This window comes from Monodelphis domestica, chromosome X (genome assembly GCF_027887165.1).
Source record: "Monodelphis domestica isolate mMonDom1 chromosome X, mMonDom1.pri, whole genome shotgun sequence".
Lineage (NCBI taxonomy): Eukaryota > Metazoa > Chordata > Mammalia > Didelphimorphia > Didelphidae > Monodelphis > Monodelphis domestica.
In genome coordinates this window covers 51,585,616-51,612,666 of record NC_077235.1, presented here as the reverse complement: position 1 = coordinate 51,612,666, position 27,051 = coordinate 51,585,616, and the positions used below count along the sequence as shown (strand labels likewise).

General features: G+C 39.1%; 1 protein-coding gene across 1 annotated transcript in view; it reads right to left on the bottom strand.

The window, feature by feature from the left end:
- The window catches only part of FRMD7 (FERM domain containing 7), a 73,923-nt gene that overhangs the window by 37,730 nt on the left and 9,142 nt on the right, over positions 1-27,051 (bottom strand). The window contains exon 3 of the mRNA XM_056809849.1: positions 20,962-21,018. Within this exon, the coding sequence (XP_056665827.1) occupies positions 20,962-21,018 (57 nt within the window). The remainder of the gene's footprint in view (positions 1-20,961; positions 21,019-27,051) is intronic.

The window sequence follows — 27,051 nt, the reverse complement described above, 5'->3', positions numbered from 1 at the left end:
TTGACCTGAGACTGGGCTGAGTTCAGGCAGTTCTTTTGCTTTAGTTATTAATAAAACTTTATAAAATATAATTATTGTATATTAATTTTAATCCTTACATTTATGGCAACCAGGAAGGGAAATTAATTCTAAAAAATTTTGAGCAGATAGCCTTACAGTAAAGATAGTAAATTTGCCCAGTCTCCACCCACCATGAGGATCCCATGGCTGCCTGGGCTCCTGCCCACCCGCTTCATGTCATCACAGTCATTGTGCTCTGCCTGCTGCCACTGCTGTTGCTCCTAATTCAGCCTAAGCTGTACCCACCCAGTTTCCAGCCCTCCAACAGCCCGGGACCAGACCTGCCATTCTGAGCCACGTGCTTTTTTTTTTCCCCCCACAGAGGGTGATGTATAAAAATCTTTCCACCCCAATCCCTTTCCACACTCCACATGGATTTTTCTAGCCTGCCATTTTTCAGCGTGGATAAAAGGAACCCCACTCCTTCTAATTTTCAAGAAAATTTTTTCTTAAGCTGACCCTGAACTCCTAAGTTTAGAAGGGTGTTACTAAAGGTTTTTCATAGGAAGTCCAAATCAGCGGATTTAAAGTCAGTTTTGGGAAATCAGCCTGTTTTTTCCTTCTCTCTCAAAACACCAAACCAAAATGCCATTCCTTCATATGCAAACACGCTGTTGTCCCTGGAAGTTTTGCCCTTAGGGAAGAGAGCACAGAAGAACAGCGCTTAAAAACTGTTAGGGGTAAAATTAGGGTTGTTGACTGAATATATATTAGTGGTCACCAAGGATTTCAATTCAATCCCAATAAAATACTCAAGTCAGTTTGGAATTTTTATGGTGGTTTAATTACAATAGTAGGAAGAAATTAAAAAGAAGAAGAGGAAAAGGAGTATAAGATTTTCTCCAGCCTAGCCTAAGCCAAGGGAAGTTCAGAGGCCTTAGATAAGGGGTCTTCTCAGAAGATTAAATCTAGCTCGGATTCCAGCCACGAGGTCTCCCCTCCCAGATGAGGGACCTCTTCTTGAGGATAGTGCTTTTTAGGAGGTCAAGGAAAGGAGGAATCAGCCTAATAACTCAATAAGGTAGCTCAGGGAAGACGCCTCACCTAAACCACGCTACAGACCCAAAACCCGCAAGCAGGCCAAAACGCCGCCGAGAACTCCCAACGTCACCGAGCGAGAGCCCAATGAGAGAGATGTGAAATATATAGGCAGTTCTTTACATCACTTCCTGCGTCTCACATGTACCAATGGTAACTTAAGCTTGGCTTAGGACAGTTCAGGGGGTCTGTCAGTCATTTCTGATTTGTCACTTGCTAGCACATGTCAGTCATAGGCCATCCTCCTCACAGTTAATCCTTAAGTGGGGGTGTATACATTCATGGTTGCTAGAATTCTAAAGACTAAGCAGGGTGGAGTAAAATCTAAAATTCACAAAACCCTTTAGTAAAAAACCCTAAAAAAATGTCTCTTTATCTTTGATCAGGGTCTCCTTTTGTTTAAAAGAGCAGTACATTACCTATCTCAAGCAGTTCAAAGTTTTGGAGTGTCTTTTCCTACTACTGTTCCTGGGTGCAATGGTCCTTGCGTCCAGCTTAAACAATCCTGGGATTCATCTTCCTACACACCTTTGGCATTTGGGCCTGCCCAACCTCTACAATACATCCAATTTGAGATCCCTCCATACTATGTGTAGTACAGAATTCTCCCTATGATGAACTTCAGAGCTCTAACAAAATATGAATGGGTGATGAATACTGGGGGAGGAGAATGAAACTTTAAAAGAGATCTAGAAGTTTATTGCTAACTATCTTGAGTTTATTCTATAATATAGAACAAGTCTATTGGATTGATGAAAAGGATTTTGACTGCACTGCCTGCACCTTATCATTTGCTGTAAACCTTAAAATTTCCCAGACCCTACTTTATAAGATTGGATTAAGACCATTCCCCATTTGGGCAGTGAACTCTACTTAAAGCAGGAATGTGAGAATTCTACTTTACCTACTTGGGTCTGCCCTAGGGGAAGATAAAGTTATAAACTCTTTTCTAAACAATGAAAAGTACTTAAACCCATACTTTTCTTAAGCTAAGTACCTATAAAGGTCAAGAAACTTGTGAATTTACAAGGAACAAAGAACTGGAAAACTTACTCAGAGCTTTCCTGGTGTGAGTTACTCAAAAATCCACACCTTCTTAGGTGTGGACTAAGAATGGGCGGTCCTTTAGAAACATCTACAGTGATTGGTAGATTAAGGACTTAGGGGAGGTGACATAGAAGATTTTTCCCTTAAAAATAAGATCTCAGGGAAGAGCTGAGAAGTCATTCTGAAACATTCAGATTGGAGAGACTCATTCTGAGGAGACTGATACTGAAACATTCAGATGGAGGAGGGAGCTGGTGAAAGCAGCTGAGATGCTGCTGGCCTGGTGTCATTAGAAATCCTTACTTAGACAGATCTTATGGTGAGTTATAAAAAACTGACTGATTTCTCTTTTAAGACTCAGGTCTAGGCCATATTGGCTTTGAGGCCCTTCATACTTATTCCTTTCTTACTCTCTCTCTCTTTCTTTGATTACTCATTGTATTGTTAATTAAAATCTCTATAAAACCCAATTGACTTGGGTATTTGAATAATTGGGAATATTTCCCTGGCGACCACCTTATATTTGATTTTAAACCCAAGACACTGTAGTGAAACATATTTCTGTGGTCAAACTTACTCACCCTCTCTTATATCTATCACAATTTATATCTTCCACTATTTTAACCACTACAGTTTAAGACCTCAACCATTTTAAATCTCACATTGCTTATATTACTGTATTTACTGATTGCTTTATGGTTTAAATTTTTTTCAGTTTATCTGTATTAATCTAATCAATACCTTTCTGTAATACTGAATCATTTTAAGCTACTATGTTTTTCCTATATTGATCTTTAATTTGTACGTTTACCTTTGCTGAAGAAAAAAATATTGTTGTATAAGCCCATGAACATTTTGACCAAACTCTTGTCTAATAGATGATGATGGATGGACTTCAACAAAACTGGTCAAATTATATGCAACGTTTGGAGAACTTAATGAGCTAAGAATTTAAATGAAGGGGTCTTCATAAATAATTTTAATTAACTAGTGGTTTCTGAATGGATCATTTTTTAATATTTATATATATTATAAAGAATGTTGTATTAAAGGTAAAAAAATTTATATAAAGCAGAAAGTCAAAAAGAACTTCTATACATGCATAATAATTGAACTCATCAGTTTAATTTACTTCCACCATAACAATCTAGATTTCTTGGTGATGTTCTGGATCCAAATAAGTTTTACTTTTTAAAAAAATATATTTGCCTTTGAGAGCCAAGCCAGTGGTCTCTCAAAGGAGAGGGACCTTTTGGCTAAGTGGGATGATTCAGTTGAACAATGAATGAGAGGCACTGCATGCTCAATCCTGTGTCAGGCATCACACAGTGCTCTGCCATAGCACAGGGATTGGTTTATTTTATAGGTTCAGTGAGTACATACTCTTGGCACACAATCATTTCTCAACATACATGTTTGCACAAAACCTAACAACAGACACAAAGCCCAAGGAGATAGTCAAGAAACATTGCTACAACAGAGATGGAGATAAATGAAAGGGATAGAGTGATTTGGAGGTTAGTTCCTCTTGACCTAAAGGATGACCAATTAGGAGAATCATTGTTACTTTTGGTCAGATTTCACAACCAATCACAATTACTTAGGAGATGGGTAACAAAACATTTCGTAGCTGGGTACACGGGAAGAGGATAATTTAATGACAGATGAGATTTGGGGTTTTCCTCAATTTACAAGTTCTATTTTTCTTGTTATTTTAAAGCAGCTGGCAGTGTTGCTTGCTTTCTGTCCACAGATAGATTTGGTGAAGCTTGTCCTATAGACCTGGTCTTGAAGATGATTGATGTTCTTGGTTTGCCTGGCTTGTAATGGGAGTGAATGTAACTCTGTGGAGAGGGAAGGAGTGGGGTAATAGGTAATAATCTTGTTTTAATTCTGTGAATGTAACCTTTTGGGGTAATAATCGGGGGGAATAAGGTGGGATATATGTGTGTTAACCCTAAAAGTATTTGCTCTCATATTATTTCTACTGTATTAGGGAGAGAACAATAGTCATAAATTCCATTAGTAAGGGAAGATAGACAGGGAGAAGTCACACAGAAGGAGATTCAGTGGGTGCCTTATTTTCTGGGGGATGCTTTGCAGTCTCCATTTCCCCAGACTGTGACTCTGTCAGACAACAGGGATCACATGATGGCTCTCCAAAATTTGCCACGGTTGAAAGATTTACCACATCTACAAAAATTGTGACAAATATCAATTCATAGGTTTTTAAAATGTCACTCAGCAACTCATATGAAATACAATCGCAGGTTTGTTTGCTATTATCATTAACTGAGCTATTGTAAATGTTGGGGACTTTGATACTTCTTTGAATGTGCATTATCTACTGTACTACTGTATTGTTTTACTCTGAAAATCATTTGCACTCACACAGTGGGTCATGGTCAAGTTAAAAAGGAAATGGATCTCATTTTTTTGGTGAGAAACCTTTGTATTCTACATCTCCTTGGCTAAGTGAGTCACTGATTGTAAGCTATATATTTTTGATTTGGAAAACTTTTTGATTAGTGTTTTTCTTTGCATGTGCAATACAGCATTTGAGTTTTTATTTTTTCTCTCCTTTTTGTATCTGAAGCATATATCAACAGTATTGAGATTTTTCATTAACTTTTATTTTGATTTTGCAGTAATAAGTTTAAAATACATTTGTTCTAATATTGATGCATACTCAAAAAGCTTCAGACTATAAAAATGATGGCATTGATTGTTTAAAAAATTATGGGAGGCAAAGAGATAAAGGACAAAAAGACTTGTACAAAAATATTCATAGCTGCGCTCTTTGTGGTGGCCAAAAATTGGAAAATGAGGGGATGCCCATCAATTGGGGAATGGCTGAACAAATTGTGGTATATGTTGGTGATGGAATACTATTGTGCTCAAAGGAATAATAAAGTGGAGGATTTCCATGTGAACTGGAACAACCTCCAGGAAGTGATGCAGAGCGAGAGGAGCAGAACCAGGAGAACATTGTACACAGAGACAAACACACTGTGGTATCATCGAACGTAATGGACTTCTCCATTAGTGGTGGTGTAATGTCCCTGCACAATCTGCAGGGATCAAGGAGAAAAAAACACTATCCAAAAGCAGAGGACAAACTGAGGGAATAGAAACACCGAGGAAAAGCAACTGCCTGACTACAATGACTGAGGGGACATGACAGAGGAAAGACTCTGAGCGAACACTCTGATGCAAATACTAACAACATGGCAATGGGTTCAAGTCAAGAACACATATGATACCAGTGGAATCACACGTCGGCCACGGGGGGTGGGAGGGAGGAAAAGAAAATGATCTTTGTCTTTAATGAAAAATGCATGGAAATGATCAAATAAAATACTATAAAATTAAATAAAAAAATTATGGGAGGAGGCAGAGTCAAGATGGCGGCCTAGAAGGAGCAGAAGTTCAGACCTCTGAATATCCTTCCTAACTGATCACAAACTGAATGCTCCCAGGGGACTGAAAATCAAACTTAACAACAAAAGAGAGCCAAGGAACCCCCCTGCTGGACATAATTCAAAAGGTATGTCCCCCAAAAAGCCTGAATCTGAGAACACTCGGGTTTAAGGGGAAAACAGAAAGAAGGCCCCAGGACCCATCCCACCTCCCACCCAGAGTGCTGAGATTCCAGAGGCAGCTGGAACTTCTGGGTGGGCAAAGGTGCTGGTCTGAAGGGCATACTTTGTGAGTAGGGCTGGCCAAGTTCAGAGCATCCAACACAGACGACGGAGAAGGAGCTAGAGAGGGAGCATAGGCCTGGCAGTCTGGCCAGAGCTGTGGAGATCCTCCATATTTGCTCCAGCCTTCCAGGAAATTTATGACTCAGAGCACACCCAGCCCAACTAAGCTAAACTTAATCCCATCAAAAGTCTTCAGAACTCAGGGAAGCCCAGACTCCACACCTATCCTTATTAACTGCTGGCCATTAATCCAATCAAAAGCCTCCAGAGGACAGGGAAGCTCAAACCCCAACAACCCCCCACCAGTGACTACACTGAGAGATCTCCAGTTAAAGCTTCAAGAGGGGAGACTGACAGAAGCCCCCAAAACTAAAAAAATGAGAGGAGCAAGAGCAGACAAATACAGGGAGTAAAGAAGGGGTGAATTTGAACAAACAGAAAGAAGAAAAACTACAATAGATAGCTTCTACTCAGCAAACAGAACAGAGGGGGAGAGATCAGCAAACAATAAATCAGAAATCCCAGCAAATTGGATACAGGCTGTGGAAGAACTCAAAACACAATTAAGAGAGGCTGAAGACAATTGGGAGAAGAACTTAAAAATTAAGATAAGTCATCTGGAAACAGAGGCACTTGAACTAAAACGAGAAAATAGTGTCCTAAAAGCCAAAATCAACCAGCTGGAAAATAAGGCAAAGGAGATGAAAGATGAGGCAAAGGAGATGAAAGATGAGGTAAAGAGGATGAAAGATGAGGTAAAGAGGATGAAAGATGAGGTAAAGAGGATGAAAGATGAGGTAAAGAGGATGAAAGATGAGGTAAAGAGGATGAAAGATGACGACTTTCAAAGAAAATCAGACCAGAAGAAAAAGGATGACCAAAAATCCAGGGATGAAATCCAGAACCAGAATACAACAACTGGAATTAAGTGACCTCACAAGGCAGCAGGAAACTATAAAACAAAATGAAAAGAATGAAAACATTGAGGAAAATATGAAGCATCTCATTCACAAAACAGAGGATTTAGAAAATTGTTCGAGAAGAGACAATTTAAGAATCATTGGTCTACCAGAAGACCATGACAAAAGAAAAAGCCTGGACATAATACTACAGGAAATTATTCAGGAAAATTGTCCCTATATCCTAGAACAAGAGGGGAAAGTGGAGATTGAAAGAATCCACAGATCACCTCCTGTATTTAATCCCCAACTGATAACACCCAGGAATGTTTTAGCCAAATTCAAAAACTATCAGACCAAAGAAAGGATATTACAAGCTGCCAAGAAGAAGCCATTCAGATACCATGGAAACACATTGATCTGACTGCATCCACACTGAAGGACCGAAAGGCATGGGATATGATATTTTGGAATGCAAGGGAACTAGATATACAACCAAGAATCAACTACCCAGCGAAACTGACTATATTCTTACAGGGGAAAGTATGATCATTCAACAATAGAAGAATTCCAAGCTTTCTTTAAGAAAAGACCAGATCTGAACAGAAAATTTGATATCCAAGCACAGAACTCAAGATAATCAGCAAAAGGTAATTAAAAAAGAGGGGGAAAACAAAACAAAACAACAAAAAAAAATTTTTAAGTGACTCAATAAGTTAAAATGATATGTATCCCTTGTAAACCTCAAATTTCCTTAGACTTATAAATGTTGGAAATTTCACCATTGGGATATTTCATACTTGGAAAATTTCTTACTGATAGTCTATTGGAATGGGAACCCCATTGGCATGGGAGGTTCCTTCTCTTCCCTTCTTAAGATTACTTTAGGACAGAAACCTTTTGCTGAACAATGGAAAGGACTTTGACCTATGCTTAAGCATAGAACAGAATTTCTTTGAGTCTTGATTGATTTTAGAATTGATACAATGGAGATACTTGAATCAATCTCCAACCTATTCAGTCCTAACAGGATTGAGTAAGGGCTGCAGCCTAGATCAAAATTTAATTATTCCAATCTCTACCCTACTCAGGTTAACAGGATTTAGAAAGGGCTGTAGCAAAGGAGCAAAGATTTAATCATTTGAAAATATGACCTTCAACAGACATGTGCAAAAGCCAGAAACCTCTGGGCGGTCCTGGGTTAAGCTAGAGCCTCCATTGGCACAGGGAAATTGATGAACAGTGATTGGTAGATGTGAGGACTGAGGGGAGGCAACTTGGATGGTTTCCTTAAAGATAGGGGGTCTGAAGACTCCAGGGGTGGTTGAGGAGTTGGTCTGTGTGGTTCGTGTGGGGCTCTGAGAAGCTTGCTCTGAAGGAAGCTGAAGGTGGGGGCCTCTGAGACTGTTTCTCCATTTTGGTCACGTGAGTAATAGGGACTGATCTCTTTTCTTTGCCCCAGCTATCTAAGGGCTTGGGCCTTTTGGCCCAGCCTAAACAGAAGGGGTATTTAAGCCCTATTTCCTTCTCTCCCTTTTCTCTCTCTCTATCTCTAATTACTTCCTCCTATTGTAATTAAACTCCATAAAAGATTGACGGCTGACCTAAGTTTCATTTAGGAATTACATTGCTGATTCCTTGGCGACCTTAAATTAATATATATCAGTCTTTTAAAGTGATTCCCTTTTAACACCCTATAAGAAAAGAGGTCATTGGTAACTCTTAAAAACTGTTGCTATCACCTGGGCAGCTAGAAGAATTACACTTAGAGAGAATAGTGACAAAGTATAGAATGAAAGGAAAAGACATAAATAGGTGTATATATATATATATATACATGTGTGTAGTAGTAGTGGTAGTCTCTCGGTAATCGAGAATGACTATTGTCTTTGTGCAGTTTCATCTACGGTGTACCCTCATGTGGCTTTGGAGTCCAAAGGCTGAGGCACAGAGTTTGTGGCACATGGGGCATGGAACGCCAGTTGTTATGGGAGGTGCGATTGTGGCCTGGTGTCGGCTTTCATGCGCAGCGGCAAGACATCGACATCGCTCATCTTCAAAGGTGGTGGCGGCATGGTGAATGTGGGTTCGCCAGCTGCTTCTGACAGAGGCAGTGAGTTCTAGTTGCTTTGGTGTAATGCCAGCCCATTAAGTTTGACTTTAGCTGATCCTTGAATCTTTTCTTTGGTCGACCTTGTTTCCTGAGTCCAGCTGACAGTTCACCATAGAATACCTGTCTTGGTATTCTCTGTGGGTCCATGCAGATGACGTGTCCAGACCATTGTAGCTGGGTTTTGAGGACCATGACTTCGATGCTGGTGGAGTTGGCTCTGCTGAGGACTTCCTGATTGGTGATTCGGTCCTGCCATTGGATCCTCATGATTGACCGGAGGGAGCGTTGGTGGAATTGCTTCGTTTCATGTGCTTCTGGTACAGTGTCCATGTCTCGCAACCATACAGGAGCAAGCTGAGGACCACTGCGTTATACACTTTGAGCTTCGTCGCAGTGCTTACACCTCTGTGCTGGAGGACTTTGCAGCGCAGCTGCCCGAGTGCCTGGCTGGCCTTTTGGATCCTGGCATTAATCTCGTGGTCTAGGGACCCGTCGTTGGCGATGGTGCTGCCCAGGTACTTGAAAGTGTTGACGTTAGAAAGCTGCTTGCCATCGATAGTTATGCACGGCTGGTTCGTTGGCCTCCCTGGTGCAGATTGGAACAGCACCTCTGTTTTGCTGAGGCTGATAGTCAGGCCAAGCAGTTTTGTTGCAGTGGAGAACCTGTCCACAATGGTTTGAAGATGATTTTCTTGGTGGGCCATGAGAGCACAGTCATCTGCAAAGAGAGCTTCCAGGATGAGTCTCTCTGTTGTCTTTGTTTTTGCAGTCAGGCGGCGAAGGTCGAATAGTGAGCCATCCAGTCGGTATTTGATGTAGATGCCCAGGTCTAGATCCATCACAGCATGTCGTAATACTTGGGTGAAGGATAGGTTGAATAGTACCGGAGTGAGGACACAGCCTTATTTCATGCCATTGAAGATGTTGAAGCGATTGGAAGTCTCTCCACCAGATACGACTTTCCCTGTCATGTCGACATGAAAGAGCTGGATCAGTTTGACGAATTTTGCTGGGCTACCGAGCTTGCTAAGGATCACCCACAATGCGTCCCTATTCACTGTGTCGAACGCCTTTGTCAGGTCTATGAAGACAATGTAGAGACTCAGGTTCTTCTCAAGGCATTTTTCCTGCATTTGCCTCACTGTGAAGACCATGTCAATGGTGCTGCGATCTGGTTGGAAGCCACATTGTGATTCAGGCAGGTTCTGCTCTGAAACAGATGACAGGAGTCTGTTGAGTATAATACGGGCGAGGATCTTTCCAGCAGTGGAGAGTAGTGAGATGCCTCTGTAGTTGTCACAGGCTGCTCGTGCGCCTTTGTTCTTGTATAGGGCTACGATGGAGGCATCTCTGAGTTCTGGGGGCATGTCTTCCTCTTCCCATATGCTGGTCAGCACTATGTGGAATGCCTGAAGCGCCTTTCCATTTAAGGCCTCACACACCTCGGTTGGGATCCTGTCTTTACTGGGTGCCTTGCCTGCACTCATTTGTTTAATGGCTTTTTGGACTTCCTCTATTGAAGGAGGGACGTCAAGTTGTTCAATGGAGCGGTTTTGGGGGATCTGGTCAAGGGTGCTTTGGTCGACTAAAGAGGGTCGTTTGAGAAGCTGACTGAAGTGTTCTTTCCACCTGTTGTTGATGCCTTTTTTATCTTTTATGAGAATGTCACCATCAGAGGATAGCAAGGGAGTGGTGGTGGGTTTTAATGGCCCATAGACAGTCTTGAGGGCACTGAAAAATTGTTTGTAGTTTTTCATATCAGCAAACCACTGGATTTCTTCTGCCTTTTTTTCCCCTACCATCGGTCTTGCATCTTCCTGATCTCACACTGATCCGTGGCTTGGAGAGACTTGAAACTGTCCTTTTTAGGAGCAGAGTTTGGGTTATTTTGCCACTCCATAAAGGCTTTGTTCTTTTTGCTCAATAGGTCTTCAATAGCAGTGTTGTTCTCATCGAACGAGTCCTGGTGGTTGCGTTGTTTGGGGCCTAGGACTGCCTTTGATGTTTCCTTCACTGCGTCTCTGAACTGGTTCCATTTCTCGGTTGAGCTTCCAGTGAGTGGTCCCTTGGCAGACAGCTTGTTGTCCAGGCAGGACTGGAATGTTTGCAAATAAGATGGATCTCTAAGAAGACTCACGTTGTAAAATGCGCAAACTGTCTGGGCACATTTTGGATGGCAAGGCGCAATGAGCATTTGAAGAGTCGCTCTAACCAATAGGTGGTCTGTCCAGCATTCAGCTCCTCTCATGGCTCTGGTGATCTGTACATCCTGGATGTCTTGCCGGCGTACAATGATGTAGTCAATGAGATGCCACTGTTTTGATCTTGGGTGCATCCACGTTGTTTTATATTTGTTCGCCATTCTGAACACATGTGTGTGTATATATATATATATATACACACAACCAGAGCTAAAAAAAAGAGGTTAATACTAAAAGAAATGGGAAAAGAAACAAATAGGGGTAAATTTATATGTCACAAAGAAGCTCATGGCGGGAAGGGGGAGAACATCGATACACTGGAAAGGTAAAGAGGTTGGAGATAAGAAATACTCAACTCTTACGTGATTTGAAACTGACCCAAAGAGGGAAGAACAATCCAATCCATTGGGGGAGAGAATAGATTTGCGCCCTATAGGGGAGTAGAAGGGTAAAAAACAAACTGGTGGGGAAGGAAGCAATATAAGGGAAAGGGGGGGGGGTTAAAAAGACTACAGGGGAAAATAAGGGGGGGAATAAGAAGGGGGGTAGAAAGGGAAGTAAAATAAGGGTGGGAACTAGGGGGATTGATTATAAACAAACACTGGTGTAGAAGAAAATAGTGAAAGAAGAAAAGGCAGGACCAGGAGTAGAAATCTAAATGCTGGGAAATACACAGCTAGTAATCATAACTCTGAATGTGAATGGAATGAACTCACCCATAAAAAGCAAGCGAATAGAGTGGATTAGAATCCAAAACCTTCCATATGCTGTCTACAAGAAACACACATGAGGAAGGTAGATACGCATAGGGTGAAAGTAAGAGGGTGGAGCCAAATCTATTGGGCATCAACTGATAAAAAAGAAGGCAGGAGTTGCAATCATGATATCTGACAAAGCCAAAGTAAAAATAGATCTAGTTAAAAGAGATAGGGAATGTAATTACATCCTGATAAAAGGTAGTATAGACAATGAGGAAATATCTGTACTCAATATGTATGCACCAAATGGCATAGCATCCAAATGTCTAAAGGAGAAACTAGTGCAGCTCAAGGATAAAATAGATAGAAAAACTATACTAGTGAGAGACCTGAACCTTCCTCTATCCAAACTAGATAAATCAAACCAAAAAAACATATAGGAAATAGGTGAAAGAAGTGAATGAAATCTTAGAAAAATTAGTAGACATGTGGAGAAAAATAAACAGGGACAAAAAGGAATACACCTTCTTTTCAGCAGCACATGGTACATTCACAAAAATTGTCCATGTATTAGGGCACACAAATATTGCAAACAAGTACAAAAGGGCAGAAATAATAAATACAACCTTCTCAGACCACAATGCAATGAAAATAATAATTAGTAAGAGTACATGGAGAGATAAATCAAAAATTAATTGGAAATTAAACAATATGATTCTCCAAAACTGGCTAAAGAACAATTCATAAAAACAATTAATAACTTCATTAAAGAAAATTACAATGATGAGACATCCTTTCTAAACCTATGGGATGCAGCCAAAACAGTACTCAGGGGGAAATTTATATCCTTGAGTTCATGTATAAACAAATTAAGAAGGGCAGAAGTCAATGAATTGGGCTAGAAAGTGAACAAATTAAAAATCCTCAGATGAAGACTAAATTAGAAATCCTAAAAATCAAAGGAGAAATCAATAAAATTGAAAGTCAAAGAACTATTGATTTAATAAATAAAACTAAAAGTTGGTACTTTGAAAAAACAAATAAAATAAAGTACTAGTCAGTCTATTTTTAAAAAGTAAAGAAAAAAAACAAATTGACAGTATCCAAGATGAAAAGGGAGAAGTTACCTCTAATGAAGAGGAAATTAAGGCAATCATTAAAAACTACTATGCCCAACTTTATAGCAACAAATATGGCAATCTAGGTTATATGGATGAATTCTTACAAAAATATAAATTGCCTAGACTAAAAGAAAAAGAAATAAATTACCTAAACAACCCCATATCAGAAAAAGAAATTGAACAAGTCATCAAAGAACTCCCCGAAAAAATCCCCAGCTCCAGATGGATTCACAAATGAATTCTATCAAACATTCAAAGAACAACTAATCCCAATATTATACAAACCATTTGACAGAATAAGCCAAGAAGGGGTTCTACCAAATTCTTTTTACGACACAATATGGTACTGATCCCAGAGCCAGGCAGGTTAAAAACAGAGAAAGAAAACTATAGGCCAATCTCCCTAATGAATATAGATGCAAAAATCTTAAATAGGATACTAGCAAAAAGACTCCAGCAAGTCATCACAAGGGTTATCCACTATGACCAGGCAGGATTCACACCAGGAATGCAAGGATGGTTCAATATTAGGAAAACCATTCACATAATTGACCACATTAACAAGCAAACCAACAAAAATCACATGATTATCTCAATAGATGCAGAAAAAGCCTTTGATAAAATACAACACCCATTCCTTTTGAAAACACTAGATAGTATAGGAATAGAAGGGCCTTTTCTTCTATAACAAATAATAATATAATAAACAGTATATATCTTAAACCATCAGCAAACATCATCTACAATGGGGATGAGTTAGAAGCCTTCCCAATAAGATCAGGAGTGAAACAAGGATGCCCATTATCACCTTTATTATTTAATATTATACTAGAAACACTAGCAGTAACAATTAGAGAAGAAAAAGAAATTGAAGGTATTAAAATTGGCAATGAGGAGACCAAGCTGTCACTCTTTGCGGACAATATGATGGTATACTTAAAGAATCCTAGAGAATCAACCAAAAAGCTAGTCGAAATAATCAACAACTTTAGCAAAGTTTCAGGATACAAAATAAACCCACATAAGTCATCAGCATTTCTATATATCTCCAATCCAGTTCAGCAGCAAGAATTAGAAAGAGAAATTCCATTTAAAGTCACCCGAGACAATATAAAATACTTAGGAATCTATCTGCCGAGACAAACACAGAAACTATATGAACACAACTACAAAACACTCTCCACACAATTAAAACTAGATCTAAACAATTGGAAAAACATTGATTGCTCATGGGTGGGATGAGCTAACATAATAAAAATGACCATCCTGCCCAAACTTATCTATCTATTTAATGCCATACCCATTGAACTTCCAAAAAACTTTTTTTACTGAATTAGAGAAAAACATAACAAAGTTCATTTGGAAGAACAAAGGATCAAGGATATCCAGGGAAATAATGAAAAAAAATGCAAAGGAAGGTGGCCTTGCAGTCCCAGATCTCAAACTATATTACAAAGCAGTGGTCATCAAAACAATTTGGTACTGGCTAAGAGACAGAAAGGAGCATCAGTGGAATAGACTTGGCATAAATGACCTCAGCAAGACAGTTTATGACAGACCCAAAGACCCCAGGTTTTGGGACAAAAATCCACTATATGATAAAAACTGCTGGGAAAATTGGAAGACAGTGTGGGAGAGATTAGGTTTGAATCAACACCTCACACCCTACAGCAAGATAAACTCATAATGGGTGAATGACTTGAATATAAAGAAGGAAACTATAAGTAAATTAGGTGAACACAGAATAGTATACATGTCAGACCTTTGGGAAGGGAAAGATTTTAAAACCAAACAAGACTTAGAGTCACAAAATGTAAAATAAATAATTTTGACTACATCAAATTAAAATGTTTTTGTACAAACAAAACCAATGTAACTAAAATTAGAAGGGAAGCAACAAATTGGAAAACAATATAACAAAAACCTCTGGCAAAGGTCTAATTACTCAAATTTATAAAGAGTTAAACCAATTGTACAAAAAATCAAGCCATTCTCCAATTGAAAAATGAGCCAAGGGACATGAATAGGCAGTTTTCAGCCAAAGAAATCAAAACTATTAATAAGCACATGAAAAAGTGTTCTAAATCTCTCATAATCAGAGAGATGCAAATCAAACCAACTCTGAGGTATCATCTCACACCTAGCAGATTGGCTAACATGACAGCTACAGAAAGTAATGAATGCTAGAGGGGATGTGGCAAAGTCGGGCAATTAATTTATTGCTGGTGGAGTTGTGAATTGATCCAATCATTCTGGAGGGCAATTTGGAACTATGCCCAAAGGGCGCTAAAAGACTGTCTGCCCTTTGATCCAGCCATAGCACTGCTGGGTTTGTACCCCAAAGAGATAAGGAAAAAAGAATTGTACAAGAATATTCATACCTGCGCTCTTTGTGGTGGCCAAAAATTGGAAAATAAGGGGAAGCCCTTTAATTAGGAAATGGCTGAACAAATTGTGGTATATGTTGGTGATGAAATACTATTGTGCTAAAAGGAATAATAAAGTGGAGGAATTCCATGGAGACTGGAACAACCTCCAGGAAGTGATGCAGAGTGAAAGGAGGAGAACATTGTACACAGAGACTGGGACACTGTGGTACAATCAAACGTAATGGACTTCTCCATTAATGGCAATGCAATGTCCCTGAACAATCTGCAGGGATTTATGAGAAAAAACACTATCCTTAAGCAGAGGACAAACTGTGGGAGTAAAAACACCGAGGAAAGGCAACTGCTTGACTACAGGGGTTGAGAGGATATGATTGAGGAGAGATGCTAAATGAATACCCTAATGCAAATACCAACAACAAGGAAATGGTTTGGAACAAGGACACATGTGATACCCAGTGGAATCGCTCATCAGCTAGGGGAGGTGTGGTGGTGGGGGGGGGGGGGGGGGGAGGGGTTGGAAAAGAAAATGATCTCTGTTTCCTATGAATAATGTATGAAAATGACCAAATAAAATAATGTTTAAAAACTAAAAAAAAAAAGAAAGATTACTATAGCAGTAAAGGAAAGAAGGGTGGATGTGGGGTGATCAGAAAAAGGGAAATGACTAAGTTAGACACAGACCAATCAACCAACCAACAAAAAAGAGGTCAGAGAAAAGAATAATTAGCAGTGAGCTCAGGGAATTGTGAAGCTCTAACTTAAGCTCTTCAAGGGTAGGATTCATTCCATTCTTTGCACATTTGTTTCACCAGCACTGCACACTGTGTCTGGCACACAGTAGGTGCTTAATAAATCATTGCTGATTGATTAGTTTTTAAAAATGGTGAAACGTTTTGTTTTCCATCTGGGGGATTCCCCTGGAAGGATTTCCTGATCATCCCAGTTGCTAGTGTCTCCCTCCACCTAGCTTGACTCTGCTCCCTAAAATCACTTTGTATTTATTTTGTATGTAATGGATATATATGTATGTAAACCTATATATGTGTGTTCTACATATACTTTTTGATAGGCATGTTGTTTCCCCCAATAAAATGTAAGTTTCTTGATGGCAAAAAAAAAATTATGGGACTTTGTTTAATGATTCTGTCTGATTCCAGAAGAAGGGAATACAAAAAGAGCCACTGTACAGTGCTGAAGAAGCACAGAGCACCTGCAAGTGCCTATGGAACACAAGGTCAAAGAGAACAGATCCCAGTGGGACTGATGTAACTTTAAACCAAGACAAGAAGACTTGAACTTGTTTGGGGTTCAAGGTTGCAGCTGTTTTGACATAGGTCAAAGGTAGGTCTTCCTTGTCCCATTCTACCAAATACCTCAAATTTGGCTCCTAGCTGGCTCCCATAAATCTAGTCCCTTTTCTGTCTCTCATGGTAGGACAAACTTTCTGTAGTCCTGGCTACTGATTGGGTAAATGCATAATTGCTTAAATAATTTTAATTGGGTTCTGATTCAAGGACCTGTTATAGATTTGTTTTTCCTTTACTTAGATTTTTAGACATAAGACTTTGATATTTTATATTTTATCCACAAGTTATTTTTTCTTTTTTGTTTGGATTTGTTTTGATACCTTGGATTTTCTTTTTCAAACTGATTGATACCTCATAATTCATCCCTGTGTGATTCCTATGTATATCCCTCTATCCTCCTCAAAGGGGAATTTATTAATATTCACCTGAGGAGAGTCTATGTTATTGTTTGAACTTTGATTTAAATTTGAGCAATTTTAGGATAAGAAATCTGCTACCTCCCAGAATCCAGAAGGCACCGTGAAGATGCTGCAGAAACCACATGTTGCACCATAAGATCCAGAACGAACTTTGGGATGTGAATTGAACCATGGGGGGGTTGAAATGCTTTTGTTTTGAATGTATACTCCTATGTCAAAGGGGACTGCCCCCAAATTGACTTTTTTTGTCAACTTAGCAATCATTGGCTTGTTCTTTTTCCCTTTTATTCCCAAATTATTGGAATTTAAAAGTTGATTATGTTAAATGATCAATTGGGGAGACAAGTCTCCCAAATGATCATCAGGGAGAATGTATAGTTAGAAATTCTTGAACCTCAAAAAAAAAACTGAAATTCTTTTCTGTTTTACCTAAAATCCTTTTCCCTTTCCTGTATTCTCACGTTTTGTGTAATTGTATTTAAGTGGCTGTAAGTCCTCCCTCTACCTCCCTTTGACCTGTGACTGGGCTGAGTTCAGGAAGTTCTTTTGCTTTAGTTATTATTAATAAAACTTTATAAAATATACTATTTAGTTATTGTATATTAATTTTAATCTTTATACCTCACAAAATTCACTGCAGGGGTGGAGTAGCCAGGTCAGTAAAGTAAGAACAAAACACGGTATATACACATAAAAAAATAGTACACAGGGAAGCACATGGCAGAAATCTATAGCAAAAACTGTATGCAAACACATAGCAACATGGCATTCCCAGTATTATTGAAAAAAATAATAGATGGTATGTACTACAGCAACATATAAGGGTGGCAGGCAGACACACCATGAGGGGAAGTATACCACACACTAGGATGGCGATGGACATCAGTTCAAGATGTTCAATAGACAGTTGGAGATAGGAAAATGGAGCTAAGCAGAAAGGTTAAGGTTAAGAATTGATTTAAGAATTTGATTACAGAGGAAGAAATAAAGGCATGGGACTGAAGCTTTGAGAAATAACCATGGTTAGCAGGGTTGTTGTGGGTGAAGACCTTGCAAAGGTGACTGAGGAAGAGTGGTCAGACAATTAAAAAGAGAACCAGGAGAGAGCAAGGTCATGTATACTTAGAAGAGATATGAACTCAAAATAGCAATAAAGGATGATGTTGTGATTAAATTACAGGAACAAGGAAGAAATTAACTTTAAGACCTATGGACAAGAGCTGTGTACTTAGCTCTTTCTTTATAGTGAAGCTAGAATTGTAAGCTACAATCTATTTTTAGACTTTATCCACAAAAAGGTGTTAAAGTGGCTACAAAAGGTGAACTTAACAAAAGAGGTGTTAAGTAACTCAAAAAGAAAATCTATCCAAAGAAGGTGAGAACTAAAGAATGGACAGTCCCTAAAGAAAATCTAACCAAAGGAGAGAACTAAAGAATGGGCAGTCCTGTAGAAAAGCATCTGTTGTGACTGGTAGATGTTAAAATTTAGAGGAGGTGACACAAGAGAAAAAGGTCTTTAAATAGAGGAAAAAAAGACTGAAGAGGACAGTCAATCACCCGGGCTTGGAGTGAAGGATTAGTCACTTGGAGCTGAAGGGAAGATGGACATTCGGATTCAGACATTCAGATGGAGTTGGACTGAAGGAACTGGAGGAACTTGTGAAGGAGACCTCAGACTGCTTTTCATTTAGATGTTCATCGTTGGTGAGTGAAAGGCTGACTTAGTGACCCTGCCCATCTTCTTGAGATTCTCTTCCCCTAGCTGGGGCTTAGAAATTCTAACTGGTATAAGAAGCAGCCAGAGTTTTCTTTCTCTCTCTCATTCCTTAATATCTTCTTTCTATTGTAAATATTATAAATAAACTACCATAAATTCCACTTACTTTAGTAATTCATTTTGGGATTTAGAAATTAAATCCCAGGTGACTACCTAATATATTATCAGTCTCAACCACAATTAATTTTAACAGAGCTCATGACCAAACAAAGGGTAGAGAGGATTATAAAAGATAAACTAGACAATGTTGAGTATGTAAAATTAAAGAGATTTGTAAATATGAAATCAATGTAACTAAAATTAGAAGGTAACTGAGAAAGAAAAAAAATCTTTGCAAGAAATTTCTTTAACAAAGGCCTCATTTTCAAGATATATAAATTTATATACATAAGAGCCATTCCTCAATTGACAGATATGTAGGATTTAAATATCCAACAGCTCCAAGTATTAATTTTATAAAATTTATTAATAATCACTTGAAGTAGAAGGAATAAAAAGGAAATAGAAGTTAAAAAATCCAATTATTTAACAAAATTAAGATCACGTGACTAAGTTTTCCTTGCCTGTTTAAAAAGCCCACTCCAGGGGGCAGCTGGGTAATTCAGTGGATTGAGACCCAGGCCTAGAGATGGGAGGTCCTAGGTTCAAATCTGGCCTCAGACAGGTCCCAGCTGTGTGACCCTGGGTAAGTCACTTAACCCCCATTGCCTAGCCCTTACCACTCTTCTGCCTTGGAACCAATACACAGTATTGATTCCAAGACAGAAAATAAGGGCCTTAAATAAACAAACAAATAAATAAATGAATAAAAAAATGCAAAGATAAATAAATGAATTTTAAGAAAGCCCACTCCATCAAAGCCCCAACTGGAAGATAAGAGTGAGAGGCAGGGCTCTACACCAAATTTATATCCTCCCCACATCAGAACAGAACATGAAGAGAATGGGTGCTGGTAATTGTAGTTTTTAGAGTAACAGATTCTAATTACACAAATAAAAGGAATTTATTAAGTCCTTTTCAGAGGAAGAATCCAAGCTATAAACAGCCATATGAAAAAACACTCCAATAACTAATAATTAGAGAAATGTAAATAAATTAAGGCAGCTCTAAGGTTCTACCTTGTACTTATTAGACTGGCAAAATTAATGAAAAAAGGAAAATTACAAATGTTGGACTGAGGGTGGGAGAACATAGTACATTAATGCACTGCCAGTGAAAAACAATTCCTTTGTGTAATCTGGAAAGAAATTTGGAACTTTAACCAAAAGTAACTAAACTGTACAAAACCTTTGACTCAGATACCACTATGAGGCCAAACTCTAAAAAGATCAAATAACAATGAAAATGACTCATATGTATAAAAACATTTCTATCAGCTTGGAGTGTGGAGGGATGATAAGGAACTAGAAACTATGGGAGTATTCACCAATTAGGGAATGGCTGAAATATAGCATATGAATATAATGGAACACTATTGTGCCAAAAGCAATGACAAAAAGAAGTTTCAGAGAAACTTGTAATGACTGATACAGAGTGAAGTGAACAGAACCAGAACAATTTGTGCAATAAGAAACACTGTAAGGACAAACAACTTTGAAAGACTTAAGAACTCTGATCAATGTATGTAATGAGCAACCAGGATTCCAGAAGACCCAGAACGAAACATGCTCCCAACAGAGAGATGAACTGAAGGCACAAAATGATTCATGTTATTTTGGAGGTGGCTTATGTGAGACTTTGTAGCCAAAGCAGTCCTCGGGAAAATTCAGATCTCTAAACACTTTGATCAATAAAACATGCAAAAATTTGAAAACCAAGAGATTTCAAACCTCAGTTAAATAGCAAAACAGAAACTACAAAAATCAAAATACTAGTCAAAACTAAAGAAAATGAAGTTACTAGCATCAAAAATGAAAAAGTACTCAAAACAGAAAAGAAACTAGCACTTGGTTTTCAGTGGGAATGGTTCTATGGTTGAGTTTACACTAGCATTTTGAAGCTCTGAGTTCTTCAGCTCCCTGACTGACCTCAGCAGACTTCAACTATGATGAAAACCAGTCAATTATAAAATAATACAATAATAAGTCAATTGAGCTGTGAGCTCCTCCAGTGTGAGCTATGCCAATCCCTACCCCACCCCACCTCAATGTTGTACTATCTTTTCTTTGAATTAGGGTTTAAACTTACCACTTCAAAGCTGGTCAGGAATAATGATATGGCTGCCCTTGTTGGTTGACAATGGCTCTAGAATCTGCAAAGCTGGATCTGCAGGACACAACACCCTTGTTCAGAGAAGTTGCTACTATGCCACCACCCCTTTCCAGCCCCACCCCAATACCCAAGATAAAAGAGTTAAGATGCCACGCATCATGTTTGAGATCTTCAGTGCCCCAGCCATGTTGCCATGCATGCTGTGCTCTCTCTCTATGCCTCTAGATGGACTCCAGTAATGGTGGTATAACCCACACTGCGGCCATCTATGAAGGTTAAACACTTCTTTCCCTGGGCCATCCTCCATCTATTTCAGGCTGTGGTTCCACAGAATACCTCATGGAGATCCCGCCTGAGAAAACTTACAGCTTCACTTCTACAGAGGAGAAAGGAATTGTTTGTGATGTCTAGGAGATGCTGTGTCCCGCTGCTCTAGACTTTGAACAGATGATCACTGCTATATCTGGGTCTTCTCTGGCAAAGAGCTATGAGCTCCCTGACAATCTGGTTATCATCACTGGGAATCAAAGGTTCAGGTGCCCAGGGGCTCTCTTACAACCATCTTTCTTAGATAATAGAATCATGTTGTATCCATGAAACTACCTTCAACTAATCAAGGTTACTGGCATCTATAAACCAATACCATGTTGTCTAGTGATACCACTAAGTATCCAGGCATTGATAACAGGATACTAGAAGGAAATCACAGCCCTGCCCTCCAGGGCCATAAGAATCAAGATCATGGTCTCACCTGAAAGCAAGTCCTCTGGATTGAAGGTCCCATCCAGGCTTTCTCTGTCTACTTTCCAATAGATGTGACCCAGTTGCAAGGGGCAGACAAATCCGAGATCTCCACTGGCCACTGCAAATGATTCTAAATGGATTTAATGTTTTATTTCTTGGTCAAAGAATGACATGAAAATCCCTGCCCCACACAAAGAAATAAGATTGGAATGGCTTTACGTGGGGGTTTTTTGGTGCTTGTTTCAGAATTTAATAAGTGGAATGGTGAAGGTGATGAGTCTAAAAGTATGTTGGAAGCAAACATTTGTCCACAGTCTGTCTTTTAGATTCTGTACATTTGGTTTTTATTTTTTAAAATACTTGTTCCAAAATTCATATGATGTATTTTTTTAAAATCCTTACTCCTTAACTCAGTAACAACTCTTAAGAAAGGCAATAGGTAAAGAGTTAAGTGATTTGCCTATGTCACACAGCTACGAAGTGTTTGAGGCCAGGTGCTCCCAATTCTAGGTCTGGTGTTCTATCCAGAAAGTTACTTGCCTTAATAAAAACTACACTGACCTATGAAAGGAGCTAATTAAATCCAGACAAGGGAGGAGAGTATGGGGAGAGTAATAGTATTGATTACATGTCAATTAGGTAGTCCTAAGATAACAAAATCAAAATTTCTGATCTTCTGCCTTAATGTTTTTTTCCATTTAAAACATTGTTAGGGGAGCAGCTAGATGGTTCAATGGATAGAGAGACAAGACAGGAGGTTCTGGGTTCAAATTTGGCCTCAGATACTTCCTGGCTATGACCTTAGGCATGCCACCCCACTGCCTAGCCCTTACCACTCTTCTGCCATAGAACCAAAATACAATATTGTAAGACAGAAAGTACACCCAAGACAGTGCTCTCCTTTCCCTCTCTGCTCCCCAATATAAAAGGATAATGAAAATTTTTTACAGTTTCCCCAGAAGTTCCATGAGAACAATTCCAGTAGTTAGGAGGAGAGAAGAGTTTTATCTGTATACTAACTAAAGATCCATTCAAATAAAAGTATGCATTTTAAAGGGAAAAAAAAACTAATCACTCCCAGTACAGGGACTCTGACAACAATGATGATGGAATTGTTTCTTAGATTATAACTTCAGCCAGAAAATACTAAAGGAGGTAAAATGAGAAAAACAAGAGAAATGATTTTTAAGTGGTCATAAAGAACAGCACTCCAAGTGGAAAACATTTAACAAAAAGATGGTCTTGGGTGACAAGCTCTATTAGGGAGATTTAAAAGATGCAGCATCAATGCAGGAATTTCCCAAGTCAGTGATGGCAAACCTATGACACAAGTACCAAAGATGGTATGCAGAGTGTTCTCTGTGAGCACTTGACCACCCTCCAGAGTTTGTTACGTAGAAAGGCAGAAGGACTCAGATGGAACTGCTCCCTTCCCCCTCTCCACCATGCCTGACATTTCTTCACAGTACCTGCCTCTCTGTCCAGCAGCCCAAAGGGAGTACACAGGGGGTAAGACTGGCAGCTCACAAATGGCAGAGCTTCAGGGAAGTGGGGCACTCAGACCACTCCCCTCCCCCTCTCTATACTTACTGAGGATATCCCTTGCTTTACCCACCCCTCCATCCAGCAGCCCAATCGAGTGCTTCCTCCCTCCCCTGTGTGGGGTAAGGAAGGGGGGGCACATACCCATCATGGGTGGGGGAGCATGGCACTCAGTTTGGGGGGTGGGAGCAGAACCTGGCACTCCATCTCTAAAAGGTTCACCATCATTGTCCTAGGTTAATCATTGTGTGAGGAGGGAATTTGTATTTTGATTTGATCAGAGATTTAGACTTCCCCTCCATTTGTTTTGAATTGGGGTCAATCAGCAACCAGGGAATTTATCTCACAGGTATTGCCCCCCAGGTGGTGTCAGGCAAATTGAAGAATTATGATTGGTTCCTGGGGGGTGATATAGGAGAGCTAGTGGGTGAAGGGAACAGCATATAAAGAGACCCAGCAGGAAGGGGAGTTCTAAAGCTGAGATTTGGACTAGGTTGATAGTCTAGGTAATTCTTTGCCCCCTTTCTATATTTCTCTCTCTTATCTTTATCTTTCCATAATAACGCTATTGGAGCTAACAGTCTTGCAACTTATGGGTTAAATTCTATAAACAGCAACCACAACATTTTTTTTTACTCTTATAATTTTGTCAAATCCATCCTCACCATTACAACTGGCACCCAAGAATGTCAAGATCTGAATAAGATTACTAAGGGAAATGATTCTCCTATTAATCCTAGGCAGAGAAAAGTCACATCCAAACAATGCTACAACAGATGAATTTATTTATAGAAAACTATGAAGGGAACAAATATTAAGTAATCCTGAATAAGACCTTATAAGTGAAGATTCCAAGGGTAATTCTCATTTCAGCAAAATGAGGAGGAAGATGAGAAAGCTTTTACCCTAAAAAAAAATAAAACTAAAGAAAACAAAAAGAAAGGCACTAAGGTCAGAGGCAGCCCTAGTGGAAAGGAAAGAGAAGAAAGCTTCTAAGGCATACTGAATGTTTGGGTAACTCTAGGGGTCTCTGAGCCAGCACCTGTCAAATCAAAAACAGCACTAAAAGGGGTTGGTCTGTCCTCAGAGCTTGTTAGGAAGCCATTATAAACACCCAGCCTCTTAGGAGATAGCAAGAGGCTCAAATGGGTTTTGTACCCATCTCATCTGGAAGGAAGCAGCAGATACAGATCCTTTAGAGGGGTTTCAGGAAAGTCTCCCAGTCACAGTCCCTGATTTGGCCTGTCTAGACTTACATAAATTAAATCTCTGCACTTGAGTCCTAACAGTACTTGAAAATGATGGGAAAGAGAACTCTCATGAAAAGAATTATAATTTTGGAAAGAATGTTGTTTGAAAAAGGTGCTCATGATTTACTGCAGTTCTTTTAAATTTAAAAGGAAAAATCATAAATCCTCATTTGATAATTTCTTTTGAAAATTGAAATCTATTCAAGACGCAGAAGACAGGTAAAGGCCTGGCCTCCAATTCCCTTTTCTCCAATTCCCTTTTCTCCAAAAGAGCACATATTATATTTAATTTTGGTGTAACACATCAGCTAATGTCAGTTTGGCAAGTCCCAAGCACATGACCAAATGAAGTTATAGTTGTTGATTGATAAACATTTATTAAGCTAAGTATTGTGCTAATTGGTGAGGATACGAAGAAAAACAAAAGACAGTTCTTGCTCTCAAGGAGTTCACAGTCTCATGGGGGAAGCCAAGATACAAACAATATGGATGAGCAAGTGATCTGTGGGATAAAATCATGGGATTCTTGCTGGGACTTTAAGGAAGCTAGGAAATGAGAGATGATAAGGAAAAGCATTCCAGGCATGGGAGAATACCAAGAAAAAGGAATGAAGTAGGTAGATGAAGTATCTTTTTAAGTAACAGCAAAGAGGCCAGTATCATCTGACTAAAGAGTACAGAGAAGGTTATATGATATAAGACCAGAAGGGGTGGCACCATGTTTTGAAGAGTTTTTAAGGCCCAATAGAAGATTTTTTTATCTGATCCTGGAGGTAATAAGGAGCCAGCAGAATTTACTGAGTAGGAAAGGGACACTGTCAGACCTACACCTTTAGGAAGATCACTTTGACAGTGAAGAGGATAGAATGGAGTGGTGAAAGATGTAAGGCAGGCAGACTCACTAGCAAGCTTATGTGATAGTTTGGGTGTATGGTGGTGGTAAGGGCCCATACCAGGATAGTGACAGTGTCCAAGGAGGGAAGGAGGAGGAATATGTGAGAGATGTTACAAAGGTAAAACCAACAGAAGTTGGCACCATATTGGATATGGGGAGGATGACAGTAGGGAAAGAGTTAGGGATGACTTGTAGGTTTTAAGCATGTGTGACTCAGAGGATGGTGGTACCCTTAATAGTAACAGGGAAGTCAGGAAAAGGGTGTGAGTTGGGGAGAAAGAATAGGAGTTCAGTTTTGGACATACTGAATTTAAATTATCTATGGCATATCAAGTTTGAGATGTCGTATAGGTGAGATCTGAGTTTAGCAGAAAGGTTAGGGCAGAATAAAACTTGATCTACTTGGCAAAGCTAGCATATTAAGCATAATCAGCATAGAGATGATAAACAATCTATAGGAGCTGGTGACATTACCAAGTGAAATAACAGAGGGGAAAGAGGGTCCGTGCCAGAAGCTTGACCTGCCCACAGCAGACGGGTATGAGCTGGATGAAGATCCAGCAAAGGAAACTAAGAAGGAGCGGTCAGAGAGGTAGGAGGAAAATTGAGAGAAGATAGACTTCTAAAAACCTATAAAGAGGGGATGCCCATCAATTGGGGAATGGCTGAGCAAATTGTGGTATATGTTGGTGATGGAATACTATTGTGCTAAAAGGAATAATAAAGTGGAGGAGTTCCATGGAGACTGGAACAACCTCCAGGAAGTGATGCAGAGTGAAAGGAGCAGAAACAGGAGAACATTGTACACAGAGACTAATACACTGTGGTATAATCGAATGTAATGGACTTCTCCATTAGGGGCAGTGTAATGTCCCTGAACAATCTGCAGGGATCTAGGAGAAAAAATACTATTCATAAGCAGAGGATAAACTGTGGGAGTAGAAACACCAAGGAAAAGCAACTGCCTGACTACAGCGGTTGAGGGGACATGACAGAGGAGAGACTCTAAATGAACATTCTAATGCAAATACTAACAACATGGCAATGGGTTCGAATCAAGGCATATGTGATACCCAGTGGAATCACGTGTCAGCTACTGGGGGTGGGGGGGGAGGAAAAGAAAATGATCTTTGTCTTTAATGAATAATGCTTGGAAATGATCAAATAAAATATTATTAAAAAAAAACCTATAAAGAAAAGGGAGTACCCAGACAGTTTCAAAGGTTGCAGGCAGATCAAGAAGGTTGAGAATCAAGAAAAAGATCATTAGATTTGGCAACTAAGAAATCGTTAGTAACTTCAGAGAAGAGGGTAGCTCTGGTTGAGTGACTTGTAGCCAGTTAGTTTAATCTGATTTGTGTCAACCTAGTTTTGAGAAGTTTATTTTTTGTGAATTTTGTGAAAATTACTCTTATAATACTTTCCTTAATTCAAGTGACACTTAGCCTGTAAAACCTAATTAAGCTAAATTGTAGGTTTTATTGTAAAGATGGATCATATTCAAATTAGCAAGATATTTTTCTAACATGAAATTTTAATTGCCTCATAATTTTAAGTAGTTGCTAGATTGTGACTTATTGCTCACATTTAGAAATTGTGTCTATAATGTACAATTAATTTTCATTACATTTTTAT